This window comes from Plasmodium malariae (assembly GCF_900090045.1).
Source record: "Plasmodium malariae genome assembly, chromosome: 7".
NCBI lineage: Eukaryota > Apicomplexa > Aconoidasida > Haemosporida > Plasmodiidae > Plasmodium > Plasmodium malariae.
Window position 1 is genome coordinate 19,638 of NC_041781.1, and position 18,833 is coordinate 38,470.

General features: G+C 18.8%; 4 protein-coding genes across 4 annotated transcripts; 1 reads left to right on the plus strand and 3 right to left on the minus strand.

Annotated features, from left to right (window-relative positions):
* Positions 1-1,480: 1,480 nt before the first annotated feature.
* PmUG01_07010400 (fam-l protein) lies at positions 1,481-2,491 on the minus strand (the record flags this gene model as incomplete). The annotated part of the gene is made up of 2 exons (XM_029003840.1): positions 1,481-2,278; positions 2,405-2,491. The coding sequence occupies 2 exons, from the start codon at positions 2,489-2,491 to the stop codon at positions 1,481-1,483; spliced, it is 885 nt and encodes a 294-aa protein (XP_028860589.1).
* Positions 2,492-4,985: 2,494 nt separating this feature from the next.
* PmUG01_07010500 (fam-m protein) lies at positions 4,986-5,855 on the minus strand (the record flags this gene model as incomplete). The annotated part of the gene is made up of 2 exons (XM_029003841.1): positions 4,986-5,648; positions 5,769-5,855. 2 exons carry the CDS (start codon positions 5,853-5,855, stop codon positions 4,986-4,988), a joined length of 750 nt encoding a protein of 249 aa, XP_028860590.1.
* Positions 5,856-12,074: 6,219 nt separating this feature from the next.
* Positions 12,075-14,615, plus strand: PmUG01_07010600 (STP1 protein; the record flags this gene model as incomplete). The annotated part of the gene is made up of 3 exons (XM_029003842.1): positions 12,075-12,095; positions 12,223-13,228; positions 13,501-14,615. The coding sequence occupies 3 exons, from the start codon at positions 12,075-12,077 to the stop codon at positions 14,613-14,615; spliced, it is 2,142 nt and encodes a 713-aa protein (XP_028860591.1).
* A 3,033-nt stretch (positions 14,616-17,648) lies between these two features.
* On the minus strand, positions 17,649-18,526 carry PmUG01_07010700 (fam-m protein; the record flags this gene model as incomplete). The annotated part of the gene is made up of 2 exons (XM_029003843.1): positions 17,649-18,311; positions 18,440-18,526. 2 exons carry the CDS (start codon positions 18,524-18,526, stop codon positions 17,649-17,651), a joined length of 750 nt encoding a protein of 249 aa, XP_028860592.1.
* Between the last annotated feature and the right edge of the window lie 307 nt (positions 18,527-18,833).

Here is an 18,833-nt window from a genome sequence, read left to right on the forward strand (position 1 = left end):
AAATTATTTTTACAAATAAATATATCTTGCATAATCCTTTCATGAGAAACCTAATATATTACACTTACCTAGTTTGGCATATTAAAAAAAGTAGAATAAACTTTTAATACATATTATTAAAATAAACATATGAAAACAATTTTACATATCTATAAAATGTTTATACTAAAATTATTCAGATCATTTTTATTTTGTTTAATAAATATTTATTAATTTAATAAATTTATTAATTTTTAATATAATATATATATATACATCTAAAAAATAATAGTATGTTTTTTCTTAATATACATAGGCAACTGCAAAACATAGAATATATATATATATATATATATATATATATATATATATATATATATATATATAAATATAATTGTATTATTTCAGAAATGTATATATTTTTTATTATTGTTCACGATAATTTAGATATTTATATCTATATATAAATGCACTTAAAATTTTACCATTATGGAAAAAAAATAAACCATTTTTGTATATTCTCCATTAATATGTGATTATTCTTAATTAAATAATTCAATATTTTAATAATGTAAAAAATAAAATAAGTATATAGTATATATATTTATATAATTTCAATATAGTATATATTTATTTGATCCTTACAATATTGAATCAACAGCGCAACTAAATACAATTATAAAATGATAAATTAATTTAACTTTTCATTTATTTGCAGAGATCTAGAAATGAAACGTTATCGAATTGTTATAAATATTCCATATTTAATAAAGATATCATTTTATTGTATATTTATATTTAAACTTTTATAATATGCATAAATATCTTAATATGTGTTAAAAATAATTTTACATTGAACTTGTTTTGTAATATATTCCTCATAAAATATTTACTATAGAATAATATATACTAAGTTATTTTATATATAATATGTATATATATATATAAATATATATATATAACATTCTAAAAAAGTACTTTCTCTTTGAAGCATTAATCATAAAACAGGACATATTGCTTTTTAATTTAAAAATAATTAAAAAAAATTACTAAATAAATAAACAAATAAACATTTCACGTTATAATAAGATAAGAAAATAGAGTTTAGTATTATTTATAATACATATATGAATTAATAAAAAGAATGTGTAATAATATATTAATTGTTTTAATAAATATTTATTATAACACTCGAGCGCATATATTTCAAAAAAATCTATCCAAAACACAAAAATATATATTAGTTCATAGTATGCAATTAAACTGAAATGATAACTTAAACTAAATAATTAAAAACCTTAAAGAATACAAATACAAAAAAAAATTGTAAACGTATTTGTTTTAAAGATGTTTATCAAAAAATGTCACATATATGTAATCTCACACATAAATATTAAAAGATTAAGGGCGTTTTAATAGGCATATCACTATACATATTATGAATATCAATTCGTGGTGGTTATTTTTATTATGAAAGGAAACATGTTCCTCAATATTTATTTTATCTTTTTCTGAACTTAATTTTTTCAAATTTTTTAACTTTTTTATGATAATAAACTAGCGCTAATATGAGTGTGACACCTAATATAATAAATGGTATGACATATATTATGAAGGAAAAAAAATTTGATACACAATAGTTCACATGCCGCTTTTTCTCTTCTATATACACTATATTATCGAACAACCATTTAAAAGGAGAATTAGTCAAAGAATCATATAAAGATCGTATGATCGGAGAAATAACTATATTTACTCTAGTCCCGAATGTTGTTGAAACTGGAGACGAAAAATGAAATATTACCTCATACAATCCTCGTACAAGTCCAAAACCACAAGATAAATCTAAAATGAGTGATACTAATAATAACGATAACAATAATAAAGGTAAAGAAAATCGCTTTCCGCATTTTTTTCTCATTATTTTTTTGTACAACTTATCACTAATAGTTCTGTTATTTTTAAGGAAATATTCATAATCAAGTTCTTTGAATATTTTTTTTTCCAAACGAGAATATTTTCTTGTTTCAAATATACATGATTTATTTTTCATATCTTGTTTGTTCTCTACATATGTACTTAATAAATTTCTATTTGTTTGTTTCATTTCCTTTTTAGATTCATTCTCATAAATATAGATGTCCTTTTTTTCCTTCACAGTATTATTTGGCATCTCTTTTTTTAATCCTATCATAGCTGAATAATTATCTCCTTTACAGTTTGCTAGTAATCGGAATGTTTTTCTACATAATTTTTTATCATGATTACGGTACTCATCCAAACATTTATTAAGCAAACACTAGAAAAACAACGCAAATATATATTATTTAAGATATATATAATTTCTTACTAAAAAAAAATGTAAATGAAAATAAAGCGCAGAGAAATTGTATAATACAAATAATCTTAAATATTATTATCATACCATATCATTGGTGAAATTCCATATACAAATTAAAAAGATAAAAGAAGCAACATTAATAAATAAGAGTGACTTAATATTTTTTTCCATAATTTATATTTATAATATTTCAAGGTACTAAGCAAAATATTAATTATAATATAATACAATTCTAAGGATAATGGAAGCTATACTTATCCTTATAAATTGTTTTTAATATTTTTTGTGCAATAATAATAAAAATTATATAATTCAAATTCTTTGTACAACAAAGATAAGTAAATATATCTTTTTTTTATATAAGTGTTATATTAATTTTATTTTAAATAGTCGAATTATCATTAAAATGAAATAATATACATTTATTTATAATTATTCAAATTACAAAAAGTAATTATTTAATATATTATATTACCTAAGTAACTCTTTTATTATCCTTATAGAAATAAAATAAAAAATATATAAATTTTCTTAATCATTGTCTATATTGAGTTTATATATATCATGGAATATATAGAATGTAGAGAATATAGATAATTTTTTGCTTTGTTTATTCAGATTATAGTAACATTTTTTAATGATGTTTTTCTGTTACTAATTAACATTATATTTTTTAAAAACAAGTTACTATAGTCAAATAATATTAATTATTATAATGGTATAATGAATGCTATTAAAAATATTGTGTAAAATATTTTATAATATTTTAATTATAGCACTTTTATTCATTAATATTATATAATATTTTTAAAAAATGGAATTTATATCATATTACCATATATACACAACAATATATATTTTAAATATGAATAAATTATAATTTTTTATTATTGTATAACAATTTTAGAAAATCACAAATTTAAGTTTAATTTATATTATTATATAAGTATAAGATGTTTTAAAATTTACGGATTTATTTATTGTATAATTTATACTTACATATGCATTTTCACGTATCAATATATTATAATATAATAAAAATTAAAAATATTGTAAATCTTGTATTAAAAAATATTATTACCGTAATATACTTCATTAATTCATAATCTTAATTTTGACATTAACGTATATTGATATCACTTTTTTCATCAATGTACATTATCACAGTTATTTAGAATAAGCCTATAAATAAAAGTGTATAAACAACGACGAAATTATTGTAATGAAATAATAAATATTGTTATTTCCCTATTTATTTAACACTAAACAAATAAATAAATCTAGTAATACTCTGCATACTGTTACTACTAAGATTAAAATTACAATTATACATGTTAACAACTTATTATCCGTAAAGTAAAAAAATAAACCTGTATTTAAGGTTTATATGCATAAAACAAAATTGGCTTTTTTTTTAATTTATTTAAACTATTATTGCTATAAATATGAATGAATTAGTAACTGCCAATATAATCTATTTATATTTTTATGTATATTTAAAATAATATTAAATTTTAAATAATATATTTATTGAAAACAATAAATTACAACTAAAATACGTAAATAAATACCCACAAATAATTAAAAAAAACAGAAAAAAAAATATTTATTTTTGAAATATTGATGAAAATTAAAATTTTATTTATATATCACATTTTTTGATATTTACAATTATGTCAAAGAAAAAATTAAAATATTTATATATGCTATGTATTCATATATGATTAAATGTATTTTCTTATTTTAGTCCTATACTAATATAGAAAATGATAACAATATATAGTATATTTATTTATAAATATTCACTATAATACATATGTATTGATAATTATGTAAAATTTAATTAACACCACAATGTAGCATACTTGTACAGGGATATATACGTATAAATTTTCATATAATTGTAAAAATTCAGGATATATAATTTAGAAAATATTTTAATATATTCTATAAATAGAAAGGATATTATATTATTATATATTTATAATTTCACATTTATATGATGAAAACAGAATTATATCTGATAAAAATATCTTTACAAATAAGGTTTCTTCTTTCACATTACTCATGAATTTATTTTATAGAATAACATTTTAATTTTAAAAAAAAAAAATATATGTATATATAAATATCACTTCAAAAAAATTCATTCACTACATTTTATAAAATTCTAAACAAGATATACTTGTGGTTAATTTTAATATAATGAAACATATTAATTCATATAATGAACAAATAATAATTTTATTGTAATAGAAGGTTAAAAATAGAAAGCATCACTTTTTATTACTAATCCTTTTGTCACAGTTCTATAAATATATATGAATTATAATATTCTATATTTGCCTTAAAAAACAAATATATATTTTCCATAGAAATATATTTAACTACATAAATATAAGCATTAGGTTATATATATTTAATGCGACTTATATAATAATATAGTATACACATTTATAAACATAAGAACATTAAAATCCCCAAACAAAAGAAAAACATAATTTTTTTTTGTTGTTAAATAAAAAACTAGGTATGCAAACGTACATTCGTAACATTATGACAATTCCAGGTAGGCTTATTAATAATATACCACTAAGAATCTTACATATATGATTTCATATTGAAGACTTCTTGATAGAATAATATATATTCCATATTATTCATTTTACTCAGTCATCAACTTAATTTTTTTATATTTTTCATTATTTATTAAGATCTTTGTAATTCCTACTACTATTATAATAGCTAATATAAAAAGAAGTATAGAAAATAATAATGGATAAGTATAGGATGGTACTGGGATATTGTCATTTAACTTAAAAGCGCTTTTTATTGATTCCATGATCTTTTCCGCAGCAGTTTTTAAGTAGCCTAATCCTTGTAATATGGGGTATCCTATTCCCAACACGAAAAAAAGAAAAAGTATAGCAACTCCAAATTTGTAATTCCTAAATTTTATTTTTTTTAAACTTATATCACCAATTCTCCTGTTTTTTTCAAGAAAATAATCATAATCTTTTTTTTTGATCCACTTTTTTTCAAAATGGAAATGTTTTCCATCAAACATTCCTTTATTATGATTTATTACTTCTGTATAATATTTCTCCTTATTCAGTGAACTTCTATTTGATTTTTTGCGCTTCATTGGGTCTTCTACTTTATTAAATATATCTCTTTGAGAATAACCTCTATTATTAGGTATATCATCTTTTAAACTTGCACTATTTGAATCCTTGCTCTGTTTATATTTTGCTAGTAATCTGTAATTCTTTATGTCTAATTTCTTATCAAGGTTATAGTTCACATCCAATATTTTGTTAAATGAAATCTAAATAAGAAAAGAAAGGATTTTTTTAATTAAAAAAAAATATATTTTTAAAAGTTCGTATTAAAAAAAAAGAACAAAATATATAAAAAATACATATAAATTAAAATAATATTCTAATACTATATAATTTTCAAAATTTAGAATCCAAGTTGAAATTATAAAAAAAAAAATTTCAGTAAATATGAATAACTTCTTTGGCTTTTCCATTATGTAGATTTTTATTATACTGATATAATTAGTAAAGAGAAAATTTTAAATTATATAACATATTTCTACTAATAAATAAAATTTTTACTCAAAAAAAATTTTTTATTATTCCTTTGTAAGTATGTAACAAAATGTATATAGTTGTTATTGTTTTTACAATATATACAAAGAAACATAACTTTAAAAATATATTATATTATGTGTATCTTAATATTATTATAAAAAAAAAATTAATTTTCATTTGAATAAAATAATTCGAATCCATTTATAAATATTCTAAATATATTATTTCATTATTTAATTAAGTGCAATTATTATGTAGTATTTTTTTGAATAAGTTTCATAATAATCAAAGTAAGAATATGAGGTTTCCTATTATTTTGAGTTATTGAGTATACATAGAATATTGAACGTATAGAATATAGATCATACATTGTTCTATAAGTTAATACAACAAGTGCAAATCATAAAAATATTACTCCACTATTAATTTTAATTTAATAAATATTATACTCTGAAAAAGGTAGTAACTTACAATAAAATGTAAATTATTAAAATAATATAATAATAAAAAATGAAAAAAAATAATATTTATGTAATAAAAATTATGATAAATACTTTAGTTTCTCCGTAAGTTTATAAAATCATTTAGAGGTTATATTGTATTTAAATAATCTAATTTATACTCTACTATCTAATATATGAAAAAATTTATATTTCAAAACAAAAGGATGACTGAATTTTTATTTTTGTATAATCATTTTTAAAAATTATAATATTAATTATATTTAATTTATGTTATTAAATCTAAATGAAACGTTTTTCCTTTAATCATCGTATATATTTTTTAATTAAATATATATAAATGCGAAAATTTTTAAAAGAATAAGAAAACAAATTAAAAATAAAATTAATACAGAAATATTGCATATTAATTTAAAAACATATCAAATAAGTAAAATTTACAATTAAATTGCAGGACATAATGAGTACATAACAAATAAGAATGAATAACAATATAGTCTACTATAATATAAGATTTAGTAATTGTTCTATTTATAATTTTATAACGAATATATATATCTTTTTTTTTGTTTTTTTTTTAAGGACTTAGTTCCAGTAACATATTTTACAGTTACATCATCATAAATCTACATATATATATAAATAAAGAATATTTTATTAAAAATACTTTTCAGTAGTAAACATAATATGCCAATAAAATCTCTTTAATAACGTATTGTAACCATATGAATTATAATTATAAGAATATTATATATATTATATATTATCGTAACCATCCGAAATTTAGATTTATATCATTTTTTCCATCAAAAATTTCACGATACCATGTGAATAGTTAAAAATATGAAAAAAATAGGTAACCCTAAAATAATTTATTTAAGTTACCGAAAAAACAAATTAAAAAATACAGAAATTAATATTATTATATATTTATTGCTTTTTCTCATATACTAACTTCGTTATAACATTCATGAATAGTCTTATTTAGGTTATCGTAGTATTTTAAACAATATGAATATATAATACTCATATTATTGATTAAAGTTTCCATTTATAATTCTCTTTAATCTACTTAAAATTTTTATAATATCGTATATATAAAAATTGTAAAATAAATTATTTAAAATAAGTGCACTGTATAAAAAATTCTTCTGTATACTTACTTAAGTTTAATTCTCTTCAATGTTAGTAACACAAGTTATTCCAAAATATTTTTTAATATATTTTAAAAAAAAATTTTTATATTTATCTAAATTATTTATGTCTTATAAATTAAGAAGTCATACGCAAATGCTTTAATTTACATTGAAATATTTAATTTTTCCCTTATTGAGCATGTATACTTACATTGATTATCTTTATATATATATCAATAAATTTTATATACTTTTCAAGTTATATCATTTTTATATTTATTTAATAATATTAATAATATTTAATACGAACAAAATAACATGATAAATAAAAAGTAATATTAAATTTCATTTCACAAAATATGATTTCCATAGATATACTAGTTACACGTTCCAATATCCCCTCCAAATGGTATATTCATTTAAGAATCTAATTTTTATCGAATGTACTGTATTATTTATATGGTTTAATATATAATTTACATAAAGAGATTATTATTTCTAAATTTCCACTAATATAAAATTGTTGAAAACTTTCACTTTTTTATATATCTAATACAAATTATTTGTTTCACTATCTCTAAAACCTTTCCATATTTCATACATAATTGTAGCCGTCGCTCTTATGCTAAAAAATATAATTGACTATGTAATAGTCATTTAAATAAATATGTTATACTTAATGCAATAAATTTTGTACACAACTGGAAAACTTTAATAATAAATATCACATTCGTAAATATCATATGTTGCAGCACATAAGAATACATCTCTTAAAATATATTAATGAACTACATGAAGGTAATGGATCTCTAAGTTATACAATTTCAGTAAAATTATTATTTGTATGTTTACTAGCAGAAAAAAAAACAGCATCTTAAATTATGTTGTATGAAATTATATTTTTATTTTCATTAATTACATTAATATTCAGGTATTATTCTTCATGTTTCCCTTTTTCTAGTACTACAAATTAATTTATTCAAAAATCTGAATGTTCTACATGATATGTCTAATACCTTACTACAAGAAATTCCTGTTAAAATGATGTTGTACATACAAAAATGCAATTAATTAATACTAGATTACATGACTTGTACTTTGATTTGAGCTTTAGAGCTTTAATAAGAAAATATAAAAATATGTGTATGAAAGAAATACCCAAATATAGATAAATTATTCTGAAAAAAATAGTTCATTTTCGATTAACATAAAGTAATACATAACATTTATTCTACAAAATTATAGTCTGCACGTTTTCAGTATATACATCTTGGTGCATATAAAAAAAAAACCCAAACAATTTAATAGAAATATATATTAAAAAAAATTTTAAAAAAAATGATTACAACAATTTTTTTTAATAATGGCACTATAAATGTAATAGAATATGAGTGTTATTTTAATATAACTATAAACTTTTTTTATATTAATGTCCATGTAAAAGATTTAACAACGTAAAAAAAAGAAAATATTTGAAATTAAAGATAAATATTTTACTCAAATTTGTGGGTAATACAGACATAGAAATATAAACGAGAATTAATTTTAACTGAATAACCAATATCCAATAATTCCTTAACATTAAAATTCTTAGTATATATAATATTTATTATATGAATAGACATATAGCAAAAAGTACAAATTAATAATTTAATAAACGTAATATTCTTAGTAGATGTAGTAAATAAGAAAAAGTATAATTAAAATCAAATAATAATTCTCAATATTAACAACATGTCTTCTGTTAATTTACTATTTTTACATAAATAATAATTTTTACACTAAGATAATTAAATTACTAGATATGCTATATATTAGAGACCACAAAATTTGAAATATGCATACTAGAACAATAGAATTTTATGAAGAATAAATTATACATAAAAAAATCTTACTTATATCAATAAAATGATATGACACTAATTAAATTATTAAAATAATATCACATATTTTATATTGCATTATTCTTTATAAATTTATCTTATTTATTTTTCGTTAAAATACTTACTATAATAAGTTTGCTTTATAATATGATAAGACTATATAGTTATATGCATAAATAAATATATATTAGTAAAATTAAGTCCTAATTAACATAAAAATAAACTTTTTTATTTTATTTTTAAGGTGTATTATTATTTAAAACAGTTTATACTATAAAAATATGTTAAGAATTATTAACTCCACATTGAATAACATGAACTATAAATTTAAATACATAAGTATCATTTTATAATAATAGATACTAAAACTTTTTTATTGTATTTTTGTATATATTAAATAAAAAAAACTATAAATTATTATTTTAATATGTCCATTTGTCTATGTACATCTACTTTTACATATGTTTCCACTTATAAGCTATTATACATTTTATTCATTTAGCATTTCTACTAGCTTATATTGTTTTAATATTTTACATGAAGATATAAATGTTATTATATTAAATATTAACTTTAAATAAAAATTCAAGCAGCATATTCATAATATTATGAAGAAAACTTCATTAATTCATATGAATTGTTATTTATTTTGTATTATTTTTAAATAAATCAAAAATAATATATAAATTCAAGTACTATAAAAAAATTCTAATTATATAATGAAAAATATAATTAAAAATACATAAACAAAGAAAAAAAATATTTTTTTGTAAATATTTTAAAACTAAATTTACGTATTTTTTATTGAAATAATTTCAAGTGTTTCAAAGAATCATATACTATTTTTTGTTTCCAAATTATTTCACAATTATATGCTCACTATATAAATTATATTTACATATATTTATAAAATATATTCAAAAACGGAAATATAAATGAAATTTATTTTAAAACATAATAAGTTATTTTTATGTATATTCTACTATATACAGTTATTAATATATTTAAAAAAATAAATTGAAAAAAATATATGATATTAAAATAAAAAGAACAGAACATTGAACAAATAAATTCTATATAAATACATTAAAGCATAAAATTAATTTAATATATAACTCATTATTATAAATTATTTATTCAAAATAACCATAATAACGTAATTTTATATCTAAGTTAATCAGTAACAGAAATTTATAATTAGTATATTTTTGTTTAATCTTCCGATCGTTCTTTATCTAATATGTACTTATTTCAAAGGAAACATTAGAATATGTAATAATATATGTACGTATTAATATAATAACCTATGTTGTTGGTTATAAGTTAAAACTTTTCTGTAATTTAATGTGATTATGCGCGTCATAAAAAGAATTATAAATAATATACAATTTTTTTTATTTTGTATACTAAATAAATATTTGTTATAAAAAAAAATTTATTTTATGATGGTTAAATGTATAAACAATCAAAAAAGTATATAATGTATTTTTAATCTACTTATTAGAATATATCTATCAAAAATTAATGAAAAATAATTACAAAGCTTTATTATTTTTTTTTTAATGTAATTTAATATATTACTCTATTTACATTCAGTTATTATTTTAATATTTTTTATTACAAAATTATAATATATTTTACATTTCTTCAACAATATATTATAAATTATTTTGTTGTAATTATTTATTAATTATATTTCACGGTTATAATAAGTAGCCAAGCATATTTTTATTAATTATTACACCAAAATATACTTTTCGTTAATTAAAATATTGTCTGAATAAAATGATTCTTCTATAAAAGTGATATTTATCCCATAAAAAAGAAAATAAATCTTTAATAAAATATACTTTATTAAGATTATTCTACTGAATAATATATACCAGAAATAAAGAAACTTTGATTAAAATATATAAATATAATATTAAGTATCACAGTCACATTTTAATAAGTACTTTCCATAAAAATAGCAACAATTTAGTATAATTTATATATTATTAATTCTGATTCGTACTTACAATGTGATAAATGTTTAAAAAAGTTAACAAAAAAATTATAATACTATAAAGGTCTCTACCAAAAATAAATAAGAAAAAATAAGAGAAAAAAAAAAAAAATATATATATGGTATCCGCACTAATAATTATTTGGTTTACAGATCATATATTCCGAAAACAAAGTAAGAATAGAAAAAATCGAATACATTAATATAGGTAATAATACTTATATTTATATGTTTGTATTAAAAAAAAAAATTCATTATATATATTGATAATATTTTTACAGATTAACTTTTATATTACATGTTGATATAACTTTTATGTACTTCTTTATTGTTAATATCTTGACTTTTTGTTTATAAAGAGAATATTATTTGTTCATAAAAATATATATATTGCTATTCATTGATACAAAAATATCGTTAGAATTCATCTCCATTTATAATATATTAACATATAGTAAAAGCAGATAAGAAGCGTACAAAATAAATAGTAATGTATTCAATTATTTTATAGGAAAAACTTAAATTCTTATGAAAATTATTATTTTATAATTTTTTATTATATAAAAATATTAATCTAAATTTACACTAGAAATAAATAAAAAGATACCAATTTGTATTTTTATTTCAGATTATTTTATTGAACAAACTGCAATATTAACTTAGAATCCATATGGATTCTTGTTTTTCCTCGGTAATATTCATTGCTTTTTATGATGCTTAATTTTATTTATAAGTAATTTATAATAAAGTAAGTGTTTATACATATCTAACTTAAAAATAATAGCTTATATAATTTTTAATAATTTCTTTGTTTTTAGTATGTTCCTATTTTCGGAAATGATTTGTTGAGATTCCTTACAAAAACTGAATTTAAAAAGATTATAACACATGTACAAGAAAAAACTAATTCCTTGAAAAATGAAAAGAATAAGCAAAATTTCCGGCGTGTATGCCTAGAATTGGCTGAATATCTAATTAACAAAAAGAAAAATCCACTACATTTTGAAAAACAAGATAAGTGGGAATTAGCACTAAAGCACTGGTTACAAAATTACTTTAAAGTGCGAACTAGACATGGCATATGTCCTATGATTATGGAAGAAGAAAATAAAAATATTTTAAATTTAATATATGAAGCAGAAGATTTCTGTTCTGAAAAAAACAGAAAAAAACCAAATTGCATTAATACTGATAAACGTAGTAACAAGAAATGTGATAGTGCATGTTTAAGTAAAATTCAGGCTTATAATGCATGGATTAATAATAGGAAGATTCATTTTATAAATAATGCAGATATAATTAATAGAAAATGCCAAAAAGAAAATTCATTATTACCATTTCCAAATAATTCTTGCAACGTTCTTAATGATAAAACATTCGAAGAAATTCCTCAGTGCGAAACCTCAGATCCACCTATACTTAAGCACAATGAAATAAAAAAAGAAGAAAAACCTTCAACTGAACAAGATTTAACTGTATCTAAAGAGGAATATTCTCAAATATCTCCAATTCAAACCGAAGCAATAAATACAGATCATACTCAGTCTTCATCCGAACCTCAAGAACAAGTTCAGATACCATCAATTGAATCTACAGATACACAAAATGTAGCAGGTTCTGCAGAACTTCTACCAGTTGTTACATCAATATTTCTACCAAATCATGAAATATTATCTTCAGGAACATCGGCAGAATCTGTATCAGCTCCTTCAGATACTGAAACCCTAATGTTACCCAATGATCAAGGAATTATTGCATCATTTCCTAAAGAATTAGAACCTGTCTCTAGCACCCTTATTTCCCCTGCTCTCAATAATACACCAGGTATAACTAATATTCCCCATTATTTTAATTTTTTTAATAATTACATTAAATAATATATATATATTTAAGAACATACTACAGGTCAAGAAGAAAATGCTCATAGCCCAAGCATATCATCTATTCTAATAAGCTTTATGATTATTATTGTATTTTCCTTTTTTATTAAAGTTAGATAAAACATAAGTATTAAAAATATTTCAACCATTCAATTATGTCCGTAATCTATTTTAAATATCTGCATCTTTTTTCTTTTTTGTAGTACGCTTTAATAGGATTATTAAAAAAAAAAAAAAGTATAAAAAGAAGACAAGTAAAATTACTTCGAATACTAATACCTTCACATTCTAACAAAAACAAACAAATTTTAACGCATGTTCATCCAGAAAATACAATATATGATGAGGAAAAAATCATAAAAAAATTAAAAATACATGAACATGATATGATAAAAAATATAAAGTCGTCAAAGCAAAAAAAGGATAGATTTAAAACCATTATAGAAGTACATATGGAAGTACTCGAAGAATTCAGAAATGAAGAATGGGAACACAAAAAAGGAGAATTTTTAGAGTTATGCCTAGAAGTGTTTGAAGAAGAGGAATATAGAACATATCCTAATTTGATTAATGGAGAACTGATAATGGAAAATACTAAAAGTATTAATGACATTGAAAAACAAAAAATTTTATGCAATAAATGGATAAAAGAACATAGAAATATTTCTGAAAAATTAAAAAAAACAGTATGGTTTAATTATTTGAAAAATGAATGGAAAAAAGAAAAAGCTTCCATAAAAGAAACTGAAGAATTAAAAATGAATTTTTCAATTGAAATTCAAAAAATTTCATTTTCAGAAAAAGAAAAGGATTTATGGAGAGAGTGGATATCAAAAAATCATATGATTATAGATCGATACTTGGAACAGGAATGGGATGAAGAATTGACACAAGAATTGCTCAATATGATAGATGAGTGTGTAAATGAAGAATTTAAAAATAATATTTCACTTCTAAATACACAAGAGTTACAGCAGAAGGTATGTTATGACGAATTATATAAATATATAAAAAAAAAATTAATAGCAAAATTGTGTATACTAGTATTCATGATGGTATTGGAAGAATGCAAAAAAGAAGATTTTATAGAAAATGAGGGATTACATTTGGATAGTTACATAAATGACTGGACAACAGAAGTAAACTTAGGGAGAAAATCAGATGTTACAAAAGAAATAATTGAATATAATAGCAATGTTTTAGAAAATACAGAAAATACAAAAATTCCTGCTTATACAGGGGGGGAAGGTCTTAGACAGGAAATAGAAAAATGGGTAAGAATAGAAGATACACCGGAGAATTCCATATATAACGAGAACATAGTAGAATAATTTTACTAAATTCTGGAAAAATACATTATATAAATTCATAATTCACATCCAAAAAATAATAGAACGATATTTATGTATAATCGGATGGTGTTTATAAAACGTATTTCATACACTTAACGAAATCTAAAGGGATCATTAATAAAAGTTTATTAATTAATGAATAACATAGAAAAGGAAATTAGATGTGAAATGTAAAATTTTTAACACAGTTATCTTAAAAATATTCATATTATATATACTTATTTTAATTTAGGTAATAATAACTATTATAAAGTTATAAAGTTATATAATACCTAATATAATATATGTATCAAAATTCTAATAAATATATCTATATATAAATTAATACTAATATTTTCCAAAAAGGTTGGAAGAAAAATTAATATTTTGAAAAATAAAAAAAAGCAAAAATAATAATTTTTAAATATTTTTATGAAATCAAAAAAATAAAAGCTAAATATGAATATATATGTAAATTAAAAGGTATTAAATTCATATGCTTCAACATTTTTTTAAAACAAAAAGGAAATAAAAGAACATATAATTATTTTGTAGAAATTTTAAAAAATATTATATATCTTTTATATTTTCCCTTTTGGTTAAACTTAAAATTTCATTAATATTATGTTATGTTAATAAAAAATATTGACTTACATTTCATTTACGCTTTAATGATAATTTATATATTTTGACGTTCAAATTTTTTTTTTTTTGGTTTTTGTAATTACAGAATAATTCTTTTAATTTTTCATTTTAGTTAATAAAATTACTGTATATTTTTCTTTTACATATTATTTTCCTATTATAACTGTATATATATATATATTTATTTATTTTTATATTTATAATATAAATTAATATTAGTCTCATAGTGCTAAAGTATAAGATACATTTTTATATGTAATAATTTTTTGTTGTTACCATATACCACAAAAATAATTATATTATAAATTTTTATTTGATTCAATCTATTTAGCAAATAATATTATATCTCCATTTTGTTTAACGTTTCGATAATATAATTAATTCAGTAATTATATTAATAATTAAAATAAAAAAATATATATTTTTCTTATTTATTATAATTATCACGAGAGGTCAATAAAATCATAAGCTAAATACATATTCCATTCTTCTTAATATTCTATCCTTATAGTGCATAAAAAACGTATATTATTATGTATTCATAATATTTTATTTATAAAATAATTACCTTTAATTAATAATATAAACGTTATCTAAGTATCATGGATAGTGAATAAAATCATTTGAATTTAGATATTATCACATTATATTACCATTAAAAAAACAGATTTGCTTTTATAGTATAGTATCATAACGTACAAAAGAAACTTTTCAATAAGTACTTTTATGCTTTACCACATAAGATAATGAGTATATACATATTTAATCAATATAAAGCATACATTGTAAGCACAATATATATTAGCGTTCTCTTTTATATTTTTTAAATGAATTTCCAATACATTTTTTAGTTTACCTATAATCTCTTAAAATTATTGTGAGTATATTAAATATATATTAAAAACTAATAATTGTAAAACAATATTATCATACATAAACATATAAAAACAATTATAAATTGATGTAAATGTCATTATATTAATGCTTAAATATATTCCAAAATATATTTTGTATTTTTTCAAAATGTCTATTTTATTTAAAGAAACATATTTTAAAATTGAAGAAAGACATATTAATATTATAAATAAAAAAATTTGATAAAAAGAGAAAATAATTATATTATTTATATTAAAAATAGTAATGTAATAAAAGAAGAAGTATCGAATATCCATAGCAGAATAATTATTTAAAAGTACTTTATTTTATAATTATATAATTATATTAACTTCTAAATTATTCGTGAAGACAATTCATTGAATAAATATACGAATAAGAAAAAATAACTTTTCTTTTTTGTTTCATATAATTTGAAATAAGAATATTTTGTTAGATTGAATGGAATATGGAGAGGATACATTTTTTTATAACATAAAAAATAATTTCATTATTTTCCTCTTTTACTACTATATTTTTCTGTTCTTGAAAATTATTATTGTGTTGATATATATTTAAATTTAATTTATTAATATATTCTTTAAATATTTAAAAAATAATAGAAATATATAGTACAATTATTAATATATGTATATTTCTATATAAAACATATTAAAGAAAATTTGTCAAAAGTCTATTATTGTTAGAACTAGTCACAATAATAAAATAATAAATAAGTATAACTTTTCATTTAATTTTAATTGCTTAGAATATATATATTAGTAAACAACTATAAATAATCCATTCGAAAAAATAATATTATTTCATTATATATTTATAATTCCCCAATTCTTCCATTAAAAACAAAAAAAGAAGTTTGTTAAAAAGACTTTAGTAATAAATATATTATATAATATATTTCTAATAAAACTTATTTTATATAATAAAAGTTATGATTTTTTTTTTGAGTAAAATATACATAATGTAGAATAATACATTCACTTCGTTTGATTATATACAAAGATAAACATTTTTATTTTCAACATAATGTCAACGAAGTAACTTACTCATCAAGTCTACCTTTAATTATTTTAGAATTGAACAAGGTAAAAAATAGAACATAAATATTTTTCAATTAGAATATCAATTGTAATATAGATAATTTAAATTATACTAATTTTTATATTATATATTAATTTTGATTCAATACATACATATTTAATAACAATTTACTTTAAACACTCAACATTATATATTAAGCAATAATATTTATCTATTCTGAAACAATAATTTATAGTACAAAATGAAAATCATTAAAACATTTAAATGTACAAAAAAGATAAAAACTTAATTTATTAATATTCGTACAAAAATGATACCTTATACAAATGTGTATTTATAAAATTATATATATAATAAATAATACTATAAGGTATATAACAGTATAGATATTACATATAATATATTCTATTAATAATTAATTTGTGTGAAAATTCAAATTACTTTTTGTTCATTTTACTCCATCATCAACTTAATTTTTTGATATTTTTCATTATTTCTTAAGATCTTATAAATAGCTATTATAATCAAGACTGCTAACATAATGAACGTTACTAAAAATAATAATATATAAGCATTTGTTTCACTACCTAAACCTAGCGTACTTTCAAGAAAAGATAAAATATCATTTTTTTCTGTGACACTACCATCGGAAAGCCCAAATGCACTGGATACCGGTAATCCTATTCCCAATAGAAAAAAAACTAATAATATGGCAATTCCAAATTTATAACTTCTAAATTTTATTTTTTTTAAAGATATATCACCAATTCTGTTCTTTTTTTCTAGAGAAGTATCATAATCTTTTTTTTTTACCCATTTCTTTTGAAAATGGAAATGTTTTCCATCAAACATTCCATTATTATAATCTATAACTTCTGTGTAATATTGTGCTTTATTTAATGAACATTTATATGATTGATTATTTTTTCTCTTAGTCCCTCCTTCATTAGTAGATGTGATTTTTTGTCCAATGACTTCATTATTGGGAAACTTTCCTTTTAACCATAGATTATTTGAATCATTATCCTCTTTATATTTTGATAGTAATCTATAATTTCTTGTATATGTTTCCCTATCATAGTTACACATTCGATCCAAAGATTTGTTAAATATAAACTAAAAAATCAAAGTAAATATATATGTTTAATAAGAATAAACATACCAATTGTAAAATATTATTTTAATAAATGTAAAACAGAAAAAATATAAATAATAATAAATATACTTATTTGATGACATTATACCACATAATTGTTAAAATTGCATATCCATGATATAATGGCAAACATGCCAATTCTAATAAATATGTTTAGCGTAATTTTGTTTTTCATTATAAAGTTCTTTAACACTATAATATATTAATGAGAAAATTAACCATAATATAATGTATTTCTAGTAACAAACAGTTCTATACTTATTAAAAAATTTTTTTTTTACTCTTCTATTATAAATATATAAAAAAAAGTACAAAAATATGATTGATTATACCACATATAAAAAGTAAAATAATATTAAAAATATATCATTTAAAATATAACATAATATTATTTTAAAATAAAAATAAGTTACATAAAAATAAATTAATTAGAACTTATTCAAAAATATTTTAATATATATTTAATTTAAGATAGTGTACTA